This window comes from Podarcis filfolensis, assembly GCF_964270895.1.
Source record: "Podarcis filfolensis genome assembly, chromosome: 5".
Lineage (NCBI taxonomy): Eukaryota > Metazoa > Chordata > Lepidosauria > Squamata > Lacertidae > Podarcis > Podarcis filfolensis.
Window position 1 is genome coordinate 4829181 of NC_139608.1, and position 15403 is coordinate 4844583.

The following is a 15403-nucleotide window of genomic DNA, read 5'->3' on the forward strand; positions in this document are numbered from 1 at the left end:
TCTGCAACCAATATTCCCTGAACATAGGATACAAACTGCCCTTAAGAGTTTGATACTGCTCTTTTTCGTTGCTGCACAACAACAACAACAACATTTGACTGGGTTGCCCCAGCCAATCTGGGCGGCTCCCAACAAAAAATAGTAAAAACTTCTCTAAACAGGGCTCCCTTCAGATGTCTTTTAAAAATCACACAGCTGTTTATCTCCTTGACATCTGTTCAGAGGGTGTGTCACAGGGCAGGTGCCACTACCAAGAAGGCCCTCTGCCTGGTTCCCTGTAACCTCACCTCTCGCTCCAACATTTCTCTGATGAAAATAGGAATGTCCTGTTCCATAATAAATAATTTTACTATTTATACCCCACCCATCTAACTGGGTTGACCCAGCCAATCTGGGTGGCTTCCAACATATATAAAAATATATAAAAAATACAAAAATACAGGGCTGCCTTCAGATGGCTCGGGGATCAAATAATTCCATATTCTCCAACATTTCTCTGATGAAAATAGGGACATCCTACCATACCCTGCAATATTTCTCTGACGAAAATAGGGATGTCCTAAGCATATCAGGACATTCTGGGATCAAATCAGAAACTGGGACGGCTTCTGTAAATCTGGGACTGTCCCTGGAAAATAGGGACACTTGGAGGGCCTGTGAGGGAACCGCCAGAAGGCCTTTGGAGCTGGACCTCAGTGTCCGGGCTGAATGATGGTGCTGGAGACGCACCTTCAGGTATACTGGGCCAAGGCTGTTTAGGGCTTTCAAGGTCAGCACCAACACTTGGAATTGTGCTTGGAAACATACTGGGAATCAACGTAGATAGATCTTTCAGGACCAGTGTTATATTGCCCCGGGGGCCACTCCCAGTCACCACCAAATATCCACACAAAAATCAGCCAAATTCCTCCACAATCACTTCCTCCAACCCTCCTTTCTCACTCTCTACATGCCTCAAAGTTCTGTGCAAAGGCTCCTGAGATTGCTAGCTGCTTTCCCGCTCTTTTTGCACGATTTTTACAGTTCTCCTACCTTTTGGGTTTTTTCTGCAGCTTAAATCAATTTATTTCCCGGTGCTTCACATATACGTGGTTGTACATGAGTCAAAGTGGGAGAAACGCCTGCACATCATTGTTATAATCCAAATTTCTAAGGAACCATTGCAACAAGTGAAAGCAGTCTCTCCCCCCCCCTCCCAAAACATTGAAACCAACATTTTAGCTTCTTTCTGGACCTTCCCACTCACTGCTAGCTGTGCCCTGCCCTCTGCCTTTTAAGGCTGGCAACGTTGTGGACATCACCAGACCGTGATTTGAGCCACGGGGGTTAGGGGGAGAATGGGATGCTGCCCGTCTTTGAATGTCAAGAAATTTGGTGCTGCTGTTAACCTGGTAACTCAAGGTTTTCTTCTAACAACAACCATACCCTAAACCGCGCTCCTAAATCCACTGGTGTGAATGGGCTTAGGCCTCACGGGGCTCCCAAGAGCATTTGCACAGCAAGATTCTCGTTGCATGCCTATACTTGGAAGTTAACTATTGGCTTCAACGTGCCCTCCTCCCACAGGACTGCGCCTTACCCCACTTAATTTGGAAATACAGTAAACCCCACGAAATTCAACAGGACTCATGGTTAGGGATGGGGCTGCTAGGCCGCAACCCTATACTGTACCTATTTACCTGGTGAATAAGCTCCGCCGAATGTAGAGCATCCCTTATTTTTGCTTCCGCTGGGTTTATCTGTGCTACGTTACAGGTGCTTTTATTGTGTGGAAAAGCCTTTAAAAAGTAATATGGGGAGGGTTCCTTTTTTTTAAAAAAAAAGCAAACATTTATATCGTTGCATGTCATTTCAGATTTCTGTGAATTGCTCTGGCGCCTGCTTTTTTTGATGAGGGTTGGTGGCGGCATGATAAATATAACAATTATTATTATTATTATTATTATTATTATTATTAAAACCACATTATTATTACTTATTGAAATACAGCCTTCAGATGTGCACACTCTGGCAGAGTGTTAAGGGAGGAGGACCAGGCGGGGATGGCTGTGCTAGCAATATGCATAATCATAATGAATATTGTGGAAGCAGCCCAGAGGGGCTGGGTATAATTATAATTATACTTATTTGGATGCCTTCACCTGTTGATCTCAGCGTGGTTCACAGCATAAAAATACAATACATCTATAACTATACAGTATCTATATCTATGTATAGTAGTGTGGCGGGGCGGGGGGAGAGGTCTATTGTTTCGTGCGCTTGTTCTGTATTATTATTATTATTATTATTATTATTATTATTATTATTATTAAATATTATTATTTATTGTATGCTCCAAAAAGGGGATTTTCACCTCTTCCCCTGAGGGCGGGCAGATATTTGTTTGTTTGTTTTAATGAAATTCATACATTCTTGATTGTAAAAAAAAAAATTATTATTATTAATAATAATAATAATAATAATAATAATAATAATAATAATAAATGTGAGGCGGGGCTGAGTCTCCCCAGGCGGAACCTTCGTTCGCGGGGGAGGCAGTTCCCCGCCGGAGCGGAGGCGGCGGCGCACGCGCGCGACGCTCTTGCCGGTCCCTCTCCGCCGCCTCCTTCCACTCCGCCGCCGCTGCCGCTGTCATGGCGGCCTGAGGTGCGGCACGGGCGGAGGAAGCGAGCGAGGAGGAGGGAAGGGAGCGCGCCGGGCTGCCAGGTAGGGGCTGCGGCAGGGGAGGCGGCCCCGTGGCCAGGGCGGCGGCGGCGGCGCTGGTGGGGCTGGTGGTGGGGCGGAGGGTGGCCCTTGGGGGGCGGGTTTCCCCCCTCGTGATGGCGGCCTCCCTCACCGGGCGGGGGGCTGTGGGAGGAGGGAGCCCCCCAAGCACACCGGCCCTCCGCCCGTCATTCAAACGCCCCGCAGCGCCCGGTCCCGTTCAGCGCCTCGCAATAACGCCCTTCTCCCATTTCCCCTCCTGTGTGCGTGACCTATAATATATATGCAGGGGGAGGGGGCGTGTGCAGCATTATTGTTATTTACAGTGGACCTCGGGTTACAGACGCTTCAGGTTACAGACTCCACTAACCCAGAAATATTACCTCAGGTTAAGAACTTTGCTTCAGGATGAGAACAGAAATCGTGCTCTGACAGCACGGTGGCAGCGGGAGGCCCCATTAGCTAAAGTGGTGCTTCAGGTTAAGAACAGTTTCAGGTTAAGTACAGACCTCCGGAACGAATTAAGTACTTAACCCAAGGTACCACTGTATTGTGTATTCTGCCTTTCATAATATATATATGCAGTGGGGGGAGGTGTATGCGTTGTTGTTGCTGTTTATTAAGTGTATTTCGCCTTTCATCCAAAGATCTCAGGGTGGTTCACAGCATAAAAATACAGAATAAAACCACAAAGTACATAATAAAAACAATGTGTGTGTGTTACATATATGTAATGCATACACATACAGTGATACCTCGGGTTAAGTACTTAATTCGTTTTGGAGGTCCGTTCTTAACCTGAAACTGTTCTTAACCTGAAGCACCACTTTAGCTAATGGGCCTCCTGCTGCTGCTGTGCCGCTGGAGCACGATTTCTGTTCTCATCCTGAAGCAAAGTTCTTAACCCGAGGTACTATTTCTGGGTTAGTGGAGTCTGTAACCTGAAGCGTATGTAACCAGAGATACCACTGTATTTATAATACATAAAGTGGTACCTCTGTTTTCGAACGCCTCTGTAGTCGAAAGCTTTGGAACTCGAATGCCGAAAACCCAGAAGTAAATGCTTCGGTTTTTGAACATGCCTCGGAAGTCAAGCAGGAAACGAGTCTTCCGTTTTGAGGTTTCCGCTTTCAGTTTTCGAACGTTTCGGAACTCGAACAGACTTCCGGAATGGATTATGTTTGAAAACAGAGTACCATTGTGTGCTCCGAAAAGGGAATTTTCACCTCTTCCCCTGAGGGCAGGCGGATATTTGTTTGTTTGTATTAATGAAATTCATTCACTTCTTGATTGTAAAAAAAAAACAAAGCATATGAAAGAAAGATGGAACAGTAGAATCAAGGGGAAAGTTCACAGCTGTACTTTAAAAGCTGAAATGAAGGAACAGGATTGGGAAGCAATTCTGAAATGATTTATGTTGATTACAATTCTGGCGTTGTTTCCACGGCTCTCTGGACTTAGAGATATATTTTCCAAGGGTTCACCCACTCTCCTATTGGAGTAATGTAGGCTGTGTCCTTCAATAAGCAATACTCTTTAGCTACTGTTTTCCAACCTTCTGCAAGCATGTATGCAGTTGTGCTTGGAGTTGAGGTGCTGCTTTGTGCATTAGTAAACTTCTCACTTCCGTTGGATTACCTTTTTTTGAGCAGGAAGCAAAGCTGGGACACATTTGCCACCTTGGCCACACTCATATTCTTTCTTAGCAGTGCTTAAGTAGTGATTTATCCCCTTTTTCTCTTTGAAAGGTAAAAGCGTCTAGCATGGCAGGCGAACAGAAACCGTCCTGTAATCTCCTTGAGCAGTTTATTTTATTAGCCAAAGGCACCAGTGGATCAGCTCTGACTGCCCTCATCAGCCAAGTGCTCGAGGCCCCTGGGGTTTATGTCTTTGGTGAGCTGCTGGAATTAACAAATGTGCAAGAGGTGAGTGTGACCCATTTCCTGGAGACTGGTGAGTGTCAAACCATAAATGATGCTGCTGGCTTGCTTAACTAATTTGTTTTAAATTGCCATCTCAGGTTTTGTGGAAAGCAAACTGCTCAGGTAATTTTCCAGGTTGTACTGGGTAGGTGGTTGAGTGGAGTGTGGGAGCGCAAGTCTTCTCTTGTGCTCATTATAACTCATGCTCATTGTTCTAAATCAATGTTGAGCATTACATGTAAGCCTGCCGTATGGCTTATGGCTTCAGAACAAGCCAGGGCATTAACCCAACTTCAAACCATGGTTTAACATCTTAACTTGTTCTGAAGCCATCAACCATAGTTTCTTGGTCCTGACAAAATGGCAAGAAGTGGCATATTGGAAGGTGCTGTGGGTGCCTGGCCAAAGTACCGTATTTTTTGCTCTATAAGACGCACTTTTCCCCCTCCAAAAATTAAGGGGAAATGTGTGTGCGTCTTATGGAGCGAATGCAGGCTCCGTGGCTTCAGCGAAAGCAACGTGAAGCCTCTGAAGCGCAGCAGGAGCGCTCCCGCCGTGCTCCGGAGGCTTCGGGTTGCTTTCACTGAAGTCTTGCTCTCCTGGCTTCAGGGATAGCCGCCTGAAGCCCCCGGAGGCTTCGCATTGCTTTTGCTTCAGCGAAAACCCTTCATAGAAGCGGGAGGAGAAATGGAAGGGGCTCTGTTTCTCCTGCCACTTTGCTGAAGGGGCGCTGCGCAGAGAGGGAGGGTTTTTTTTCCCTTGTTCTCCCTCTCTAAAACTAGGTGCATCCTATGCTCGGATGCGTCCTATAGAGCGAAAAATGCGGTACTTGGTTCATACGTTGGCTTATACAGAGCTTGATCCTGCAACAGCCTGCAAAGTCGACACAGTCTGTGTGCCAGAAGATTCTGTGGAACAATGAATATGGAATCTCTTTTATTTAAGGCAGTCTTCAGCAGCACAGTACCCATCAGACGCTTTGGACTACATCATTCATTACTTCCAGCCAGCCTGGCCAATGGTCATAAATGATGAGAGTTGTGGTCCAAACCTCTAGAGGGCACCCACTTTAGTGAACGCTGCTTTAGTAGTGCCATTTTCCAAGGTTGAACCTGGAAAACAGGAAGCTCCATTGCTGAAACATCTGGCCTTGACCAGTGCTGTCTCCTTGATTTAAGCAAGCTTGCAATAGTGTAATTTGATAACCCTTGGAATAGTCTTAATACTTAATTAGCCACGGGCTCAATTGCACTCTAATGGGTCTCTTCCTTTCTTTTTTCTTCATATGCAGCTTGCCGAAGGTCCCAATGCTGCTTATTTTCAGCTGCTGAATCTCTTTGCCTATGGAACATACCCGGACTATGTAGGTAAGAGACAGCTGCAATTCTAGAACTCATTTTAACACTACTGTGTCTTCATTGGCTTTTGGCATCTCCAGTTTCTTCCTTGGCCAAGTTCATGGAAGATCTCAAAATCTGCCAGATCTGTCTGCCTTAGTGCCTTCAGTCAAAATTTCTGTCCTTTTCAGATGGAGCTCATCTCTAAAACCTTTTATTGATTTTATTTCTATCCCTATTTGTAAGCCGCTTTGGGATTCATTTGAATGAAAAGCAGTGTAGAAATACAGCATTGATTAACATACCATTTCTCCCCCATTTTTTCTCCTGTTATCATCCAGTTCTGTTCCCATTGCCTCCCATCTCATCCCATTTCCCTGACTGCTGGTGATTAGATCATCAGTTGCCTGGCTTTGCACTCCTTACTCTGCACTGCAGATCTTTTAATTGTCCAAGAGCAGAGCAGGAGCTGTGCTTTAGGTAGCTGGTTGTCCTGTTCAGTTTCTATCACAAGTCCTTCCTCTTGCTTCACGTCCATTTCCGCTCCCCTTTCTATCTGCTTTCTGCTCTTCCCCTGTGATCTCTTCTGAGCCCTGCACTTTTCTTTCCTACTAATTTTACCCTTCCTTCCAGTTTCACTGTTGACTCTGAAGTATTTCATTGTACAGCATGTAACATTTCAGGCACTTTATAAATAGTATTAATTTATTCTGCTCTGCACTAAAGACGTAGCAACATGCGAAACTGCATTAATGCATCATACTATGGGTTCAGCAAGTCCTCAGAGGTCTTTCTAAGCCTTGTTGCCTGAGATCTTTCTAACTGGATGTTGTTGGCTTTTGACTTTGGCAGATATATGCTTGTTGGCTTTTGACTTCGGCAGATATATGCATACAAATACAAAGTATTTCTGTCGCTCCAGTAATTCAAGACACAACACAGATTCACTTCTCAAGGCTCACTGACTGTCTAATGAGCCATTGCCATAACAACTGGCTTGGTTGACCTTGTACCTGTTAACTTATCTCATACCTGGGGTGATTTCTGCCCTTGAAAGAAATTAACCCATTCCTTCGTGTCCAGATCCTCCAACAGAGCATGTGAACTTGGGTGGCTCCAAATGTTTCATAGGAAGTTACTTTATCATTCATCTGAACTGATTTGCTGTTACAATCACTGGTTCCCAGTGCCAGGCTGCTTCTCTATCCAAAGTTTTCCAGCTCCCCCATTTTGCAGATTTCAAGGGCATTCTAAGAATAATAAGATTTGAAACTTTCCTGTTACCAAATCTGCCTTGTCAATAAGTTGTGCCTAAACTTGATTCTCATCCAAAATTTACCACCTGAGTATTCTAAAGTTGCCATACATTCTGCATCAAATCTTTTAAAGGGATAATCTTTGCAAAACACACAACACTTGCGTGGTTCTCACATGCTCAAACCAGTTTATGGCAATTGGTTCTGTGAGGGTGGGTATCCTACTCATGGTATTTTGTAATTAAAACACTGGGATTCTGTGAATGGTGATCCAAAATGGATTTATTGGTGAAGCACAATGGAGGGAATAGAAACTGTTCAGAAACCTTGTGTAATATCAGTGCAAAATCCATGGATTCAGGCAAGCAATTCCTACCCAATGGCATACTGCCTGTTCCACTCCTTTGTTTCATTTTTAAAAAAATGAAGAGAAAGGTGTGGATACTGGAAACAAAGTTCTGCCTTGTGCAGGTTTTCACTTCCTTCCTTTTTTTTTAAAGAAATATTTATTGAAGTTTTACAAAAACAAATATACCAGAACACATAATAAAAGAAAAAAGAAAAATAACAACACAACATGTAAAAACACAGAAAAAATAAGAAAAATTAAAAACAATTCCATTTTTCATAACTTAAAACTCATTTGCTTGTTTCTTTGACCTCCTCACACCTCCCCTTCTTGTATTCCCATTTAAATAATCAAATCAGCAAATCCTTACCCTCTTTCATTTATCTTAACCCTATATCTTAACATTTTATAACTCTGTATTTTCATCCATTATCAATTCATTTTTGCATATTCTTATTAACTTTGTTGCTAATACCACTTATTTCCAATCCAACATCATTTTAATTATGTTTTTACCTATTTATAACCCTTTTTCCATATTCTCTTAAAGCATTACAGCTGGAAACCACTTAATTTCTATCCAACATCATTCTAACATTCCATAATTTTACAATATTTCTGTAGATAGTCTTTAAATTTCTTCCAATCTTCTTCCACCGACTCTTCTCCCTGGTCTCGGATTCTGCCAGTCATTTCTGCCAATCCCATATAGTCCATCACCTTCATCTGCCATTCTTCCAGAGTGGGTTCACTTGCTTCCTACTTAAGGAGAGTTAAAGCCACATTGCTCTGGTTTTCTCTTTTTGGTTATAGATATATATGAACTCAGTGAAGTGACAGTCCATATCAGCCTTTCTCAACTTAATCCCCTTTAGGTGTTTTGGACTCCATTGACCATTGGCCATGCTGGTTTGAGTTGATGGGAGTTATAATTCAAAACATTTAGGAAGGTTATCAGGTTGGGAAATGCGGACTCTGCTTTTCAGAGGTGCGTATTCTGAAAACTGCCCCATGCTTCTCCATTTGCCAGTGCCTGTAGGGAAGTGGGAGCATTCTTCTTTGCGGCAGAGAATGTGGCTCAAAGTTGTGTGAAAAAAGTCAGCAGTGTTAAGTAATTCAATTGAATCACATAACCTGAAGCTTTTCTTTAATTCAATTTCTTGGACAGCAAACAAGACTAACCTGCCAGAGCTAACAGGGGCCCAGAAGAACAAGTTAAAGCACTTAACTATTGTCAGCTTAGCTTCCAGAATGAAGGTAAAGTATTGGCACTAAGACCAGCCAATTTGAAGGCAAACCTCCATATATGTGTGTTCGCGCGCACACAGAGTGTGTAAATGTGTGTCTACACATGCATGCATATATGAATTTTTGGGAACTTTTGACATCTCCTGTTGATCTTGAGAGCCAAAGGGTGTAGAATAGACTTATGGGACATGAATCCCTGGTGCTTTCAGGCAGCTTTTTAGCAATGGGGGAAGCAGAGAGAGCAGCTGCTGAAATGAAACATTTATGCCTGAATCACTTTGGTTTCCTTTGATCAGTTATCAGGTGGCTTGATGGTTTATCCTTTGCTATCTCTCCCGAATCGTAACTCCGTGGCGTAACTCAAGGACGGCTAGGTATCTGTGTCAACTTTAGTTCTCCCTAAAAAACAGGAATAATAGTAGCCCTGTATCCCATTAGGTATTTCTGGAAAAAAGCAAGAACTGGAGCAGTTTTTCCATTGACTTCAGCAGATAGGTTACAACAAGTAATAACAGGCTAAGCCTGGCTGTAGTGCCACAAGTACTGCTATTACAGCACACCCTTCATGCATTTCATGGATGGGGCTTGGATAATGTTTTGTCTTCCGGTTGGCAGTGAATGAGTAATAATGGAAACAGCCTCTGAATCCCTAGTGCTCCCCAGTGAAGCATGATGTGCCCTTGCTGTGTTATATCTAACATCTGCCATGTTCTTTTAGTTCCGTTTCTCTCAAACCTTTTCAACTTAGGCCTTCCTCTTAAATGCCCTCTGCCTTTGGGGAACCCCCACTGCATGCTAGCCACTGATGGCTCAGTCCCAGCATTTTTGACCTTCGTCCCTGTCCTACAGATACTCTGGGTGAATCCAACATACCTCTACATGGGGGTTTGTACGTGGGGAATGATGCCTGCACAAGCAACAAGATTTCTCCCCTTCATGCCCTAAACCTGTTTTGGGGTTTTCCCTAACCCTCCAGAACAGATTTTTTTTGAGGGGGTGTAGTCCCATTACACAAGCATGACCTCGCTCCATGCACGCAACAACTTAGTTGAATCCCGCTCCTTAAGGTATTTGAGAAACTGAAGTTCTGATCATCTCAGCTGCTAGAAGTTAGATGGCCATCTGTCATGGATGCTTTAGATGAGATTCCTGAATTGCAGGGGCTTTGACTAGATGACCCCTGGGGTCCCTTCCAACTCTACATTTCTGTGATTCTAAGTGTGAAGTTGGCAGGTATCCTATAAAACGGTGAGCAGCGCCCCAGACTGCACCTAGAAACAAAAGCATGTTTTAGTCTAGGCTCCAGGGTCTTCCTGCTGGTCTCTGCCCCCGAATGGCAGCTTCTCACCTGGGCTCCCTTCTCTCCCCCAGTGTATTCCTTACTCGGTGTTACTGAATGACCTGGAGATGCGGAACCTGCGGGAGCTGGAAGACCTGATCATCGAAGCCGTTTACACCGACATCATCCAGGGGAAGTTGGACCAGCGCAACCAGATGCTGGAAGTAGACTTCTGCATTGGCAGGGACATCCAGAGGAAGGACATCAGCAACATCATCAAAACACTCCACGAGTGGTAAGCTGCCCCCCAACAGGGTTTCCCAACTTTCACACTCTTTGGTTTAGGCAGAGCCACACCTCCTGCCATCTCTCTGACATTGACTGCGCAAGTATTGTGTTTTCAGGTGTGATGGGTGCGAAGCAGTTCTGTTAGGAATTGAGCAGCAGGTGCTTAGAGCCAACCAATACAAAGAGAACCACAACCGAACCCAGCAGCAGGTAGAGACAGAGGTAGGTAATGGGCCCCCCGTTTATTTCTCCATTCTCTAGGGCAAGCAGCAAGCAACAGCCCTCATTTCCAAACGGACTGGAGTAAATTCAAGAACGCTGAGACTTTTCCTCTGCAACCTTCGCTCATTCCTGTGGAATCTTCTCCTGTTGGTCTAACCAGCCTGGAGGATGTCCGTACTTTAGCTTTGTGGGAACTAATGCTCAAAATCAATCCTGAAGTTTATCCATTCTTCTCAGGATGGCTCCTGTGAGTCTTCTGGCCTCTAGAGGGCAGCATGCTACTGCCTAAAAAGGAACAATTCGTAATCACTCCTCTTAGGTTCTTCCTCTCAAACCTTTCTCAGCGCTTTATATTTCACATTATTTGGTCATTCAGTCCTTCTATTGCCTGATAAACTTAGCTCAGTGCAGATCCTGGGAGCTCACGACCAGAGTTCGCAAACGGGCATTTGCAAGGGTGTTTAGCAGGGGAGTTTAAAGGGGAGGCCAAAAGTTCTGTCTCTTGGTGTGCATAGGACCAGAGACTTGGAGAGTGAGGGAGCTGCTGCAGTGACCTGTAACACCTGTGCCATGTTTGTCATTCTGCCAGAGAACAAGCAACAGTACACTAGTAGCAAGTGCAAGCTGGTTGTCTTGCTGGAAGAGAAGGTGTAGCAACTTGAGGCCAGCCTAACCACACCTCAAGCAACGGGACAACATGCAGAGTTGCTTGATAGAGCTGAGTTGACTGAGATTGTGCACCAAGATAGATGGGGTGTCCCCAGGGTAGAGAAAGATTGCCCATTGCAAGAGTCTAACCCAGGCACCCCCAAACTTGGCTCTCCAGATGTTTTGGGGCTACAACTCCCACCATCTCTAGTTAACAGGACCAGTGGTCAGGGATGATAGGAATTGTGGTCCCAAAACATCTGGAAGGCCAAGTTTGGGGGTTCCTGGTCTAACCCCTGGAGGAATGTGACACACAGAAGTAGGACAGTCACAAACCACACTTTGTCATTAGAGTTGCAAAATCGCTTCCGTACTCTCACCGTGGACACTGATTCTGGGCCAGAGGAGCTAGGACAGCAGTTGCCAACCTCAGAAGACACTCAGAAGGTGGCTGTGAAAGGTACAGTGCACAGAACGATTATTTCCAACCCCCCTCCCCACCCAGAGCAGAAAGACAGGAGGAGATGGATTTGGATGAGCCTTTTTCCATTCTTGATCTAACCCGATCAGATCCAAGGCTACTGACTGTGGATGAGTATGCTGATAACATACTTGCTACCTTCTGTGGAGACGACACCAGAGAAAGGGAATTGCAGCCCAGCGATGACAAGCTGGGAGGAAGGAGTAGGAAGTACCCAAACCATAAGTTTCCAGCCTTTGTAACTTGTCCCAACAATATCAAAATAAGCTCCAATAAACAAGAGGGGAAGACTTCGAGAACAACAGAAGCAGACCTCAGAACACTCCAAGCAGCCTTTGGAAGGCACAGCCCATAGAATGATTCCTGCTACTCCCCAGTAGGAGGAGACAAGTCAGGGTGATGCTACTGAGGGGAACAGAGGCAGTAGTGTGTGGAGGAAACGGGATGTCCCAGGAGGCGTGCTGTCTTCCAGGTGCAAAGATTCACGATGTGACGGAGAAGTTGCCAAGTCTTATAAAGCCCACTGACTACTACCCCTTCTTTCTGATTCATGTGGGTACAAATAATACTGCCACACACAGCAAGGGACTATGAGACACTGGGCAGGGAGCTGAAGAGACATCACTCCTTCCTGTTGAAGGTTGTGGCCCAAGAAGAGAGAGGAAAATACTTGAGTAAACCACAGGCTGCGCAGGTGGTGTCGTCGGGAAGTAGCTGACTTCTTGGATCATGGTCTCTGCTTCCTTGAGGTCGGACTTCTGGTGAGAGATGGGCTGCACCTCACAGCAGTTGGCAAGAATGTGTTTGCCAAGAGTCTGGAGAATCTAATCAGGAGAGTTTTAAACTAGATCTTGAGGGGGAGGGGAAAACAATAGGAACAACAAAAGAGCACCTGGAAATGGGGGTAATGGCTTCATTGAAACTGAGCTGGTGCTCTGGAAACCTGCTAAAAGGCAAGAAACTACAGGAAGGAAGCAGCTGCAGGGAACAACTCATGGTTTCAGTTGTCTACACAAATGCACAGAGTATGGGAAACAAACAAGATGAACTGGAGCTTTTAATACAGGACAGCAAATACGACCTGGTAGGCATTACTGAAACCTGGTGGGATGAATCTCATGACTGGAATGTAGGAATTAAGGAGTATAACCTGTTCAAAAGGAACAGACCAAACAGGAAGGGAGAAGGAGCAGCATTGTATATAAAGGATGTGTACACTTGTGGAGAAATCCATGACCAGGAGCATGAAAAGCAGATTGAGAGTATAGGGGTAAAAAATTGTAGGAGAGAGAAACAGCAGTGACCTTACTGTGGGTGTCTGCTATAGACTGCCAAGCCAGACTGAAGACTTGGATGATGCCTTACGAGAGCAGATTACCAAACATTCAAAAAGGAAAGAAATAGTAATCATGGGGGACTTCAACTTCCCCGATATCTGTTGGGACTCAAACTCTGCCAAGAGTGTAAAGTCTGACAAATTCCTCCATTGCATCGCTGACAATTTCATTTCTTCTTCCTCTAACCTCTGCTCAGTGTCCCACTGCCAATGCCCTGGCTCTGAGCCTTTCCTGCTCTGGGGTTCGCAAGCTGCTGCCCCCCCCCACTCCTCTTCGTCCAGCCAATCCCTGACACCAGCGTAGATGGCTGATTTGTTCAGCCCAGTCTGAGGCTGCTTCCGATGTTCCTTTGATCTCCCTGCTCCTTCCCATTGATCTCTGGCTCCCTGTGCCCCCTCCTGCACCTCGACTTCAGACAGAAAACTTCTGTCCTCCACTAGCGCTTCAGAGGAATGGGGGTGCCCCGCTGTTTCATGTTTGCAAAGAAACCTCCTCTCTGCCTCTCTCCTCCCCTGCAGGTCACAAACATAAAGAAGACGCTGAAAGCCACAGCCTCCTCCTCGGCCCAGGAGATGGAGCAGCAGCTGGCGGAACGGGAGTGCCCCCCGCACACAGAGCAGAGGCCGCCCACCAAGAAGATGTCCAAGGTCAAAGGGCTGGTCTCCAGCCGCCACTGATGCCTGCACGGCGGCAGCAGGGCGTTCCAGGGCCCCTGAGCGACTCTGACTCCTCTTTCCAGCAGCAGCTTGTGAGCCGATCTGGGTTCTTTCAGGCTGCGGGGGCGGGCGGCCCAGGTGGGTCCATGTTTGAACCAGCAAGGGACACTGCCAAGCTCGCAATCACTCAGGGCAGCCCTTCAGCACCGTAGCTGCTTCTTTTTCTCCTTTTTATTTTTGAGGAACACAAGGGCACCATTTGCTCTCTGATTTGGGGACAGGAGGCAGAAGCAGGGCACAGTTCCCCTGGGGCTCCTGCAGTTAGCTGCGGCCTCCTCCCCAGGTTGCCCTGCTCCACATTCCTTGGCAGCAGAGGTCCCCGGGCAGTGAGATTCGCCTTCAGGCTGGGAGAGGTGGCAGGAGGGAGGGAGGGATTTCTTCACTTGACCCCCAGCTCTGCCACATACCAAAGGTGACGCCGTGCCCCTGGCCCAGGCACTGGTTCTCGTTGCTACCTTCTTACTTCCCCTGCTCCTTTACAACGGCGTTTTGTCTTAGGGTGCAACTCTCTACCTCACGCTGCAGGAGGGTCGGGCTGTGTTTACTTGCCACCTGCTCTGCTGACCTCCTCAGCCCAGGTAAAAGCCCCTTCCCTCTCCTGCCGGCTTTTTAAAGTCCTTCAGCTCTGAAGGGGAGGAAGTTGGGGCAGGAAGAGTGGACCCCAAGGGGGGAAAGCTGCTTTTTCCAGCCGCCAGCTGCGGCTGCCGTCGCTGCCGCCTCCTCCTCCCCTTCCTGACCATCCTCACAAGGGACGGGGTTGTTGCTGAAGTTGTGCGCTCTCTGTGTGTGTTCCACGGTCATAGTTCCCCTCCTCCCGAAGCCTTCTGAAGTGTGTTGCGTTAGAGTCTCCCTGGGCGAAAGCGAGCGCTGGGAAAAGAGGTTCCCCTCTTGGTTTCCCAGCCCTGGGGACACTCCAGCGGAGGCAGCAGCAAGCAGGAGGGGTCACCTCTGCCGGCCTCTGCCAGACTTAACAGAACTTGAACTGCTTTCTGGTTGTATTTGAACCCCGTGGACCCAACCTCCTCCCCACGCCCCCGTTTTTGTACATTTGTTGGGAGGCTTGAGAATTTACAGCCTTTTGTATTTTATTTGATATTTGTTACAAACTTAATTGAAAGTGACTTTGTCAGAAGGATTGTTTTCTTTTCTATTAAAAAAAAAAGTCAGCGTTGAAATTCATACCCTGGCTGGAGGCTCAGTGTTTTTTTATTAAGTTGGTTTTAGACTTCAGAAAGCTCTGGCAGGTAGAGCAAGGCACTCAGGGGCCGCAAACGATAGAAATCTACGGCAAAACCACATGTGGTATACTTCTGGTCGCCTCCCCTCAAAAAAGGACATCTTAGAGTTGGAAAAGGTTCAGAAAAGAGCGAGTGATCAAGGAGGGTTGGAGCGACTCTGAGATTCCCAACGAGCAGAGTCGGATACAGAGCTCCAAGCTCGTGAGAGGCAGCCGCACCATCCTTCTGGGATCCAAAAGAGGTCAGCTGCAGTATATTTAGGGCCAGGGCAGGCTGGGGCGGTTGTGGTCATGCAGACCACCACCAGAGAGCAGCAGGGCCCCGTGGGGGGGCAGTAGCAGCAAGCAGGGGGGCGGGAGCACCTCCCGTGAAACACACG

At 46.5% G+C, this 15403-nt stretch overlaps 1 protein-coding gene across 2 annotated transcripts; it reads left to right on the forward strand.

Annotated features, from left to right (window-relative positions):
• The first annotated feature begins 1256 nt into the window (after positions 1-1256).
• On the forward strand, positions 1257-14965 carry COPS7B (COP9 signalosome subunit 7B). Of its 2 annotated transcripts, none has more exons than XM_083612976.1 (7): positions 1257-1391; positions 4452-4628; positions 5917-5992; positions 8736-8824; positions 10187-10389; positions 10499-10604; positions 13589-14965. In XM_083612976.1, the coding sequence occupies exons 1-7, from the start codon at positions 1338-1340 to the stop codon at positions 13745-13747; spliced, it is 864 nt and encodes a 287-aa protein (XP_083469102.1). In that variant the 5' UTR covers positions 1257-1337; the 3' UTR covers positions 13748-14965. The 2 variants fall into 2 exon arrangements, with proteins under 2 accessions (XP_083469102.1, XP_083469103.1); XM_083612977.1 differs by lacking the exon at positions 1257-1391 and adding an exon at positions 2551-2706.
• The last annotated feature ends 438 nt before the right edge of the window (positions 14966-15403 follow it).

Bases quoted from the DNA above. Each gene is read 5' to 3' on its own strand.
- COPS7B (XM_083612976.1), top strand. From the start codon at position 1,338: ATGGGATGCTGCCCGTCTTTGAATGTCAAGAAATTTGGTGCTGCTGTT. The intron at 1,392-4,451 runs GTAACTCAAGGT...TCTCTTTGAAAG, and splicing joins TTGGTGCTGCTGTTAACCTG to GTAAAAGCGTCTAGCATGGC. The intron at 10,390-10,498 runs GTAAGCTGCCCC...TTGTGTTTTCAG, and splicing joins ATCAAAACACTCCACGAGTG to GTGTGATGGGTGCGAAGCAG.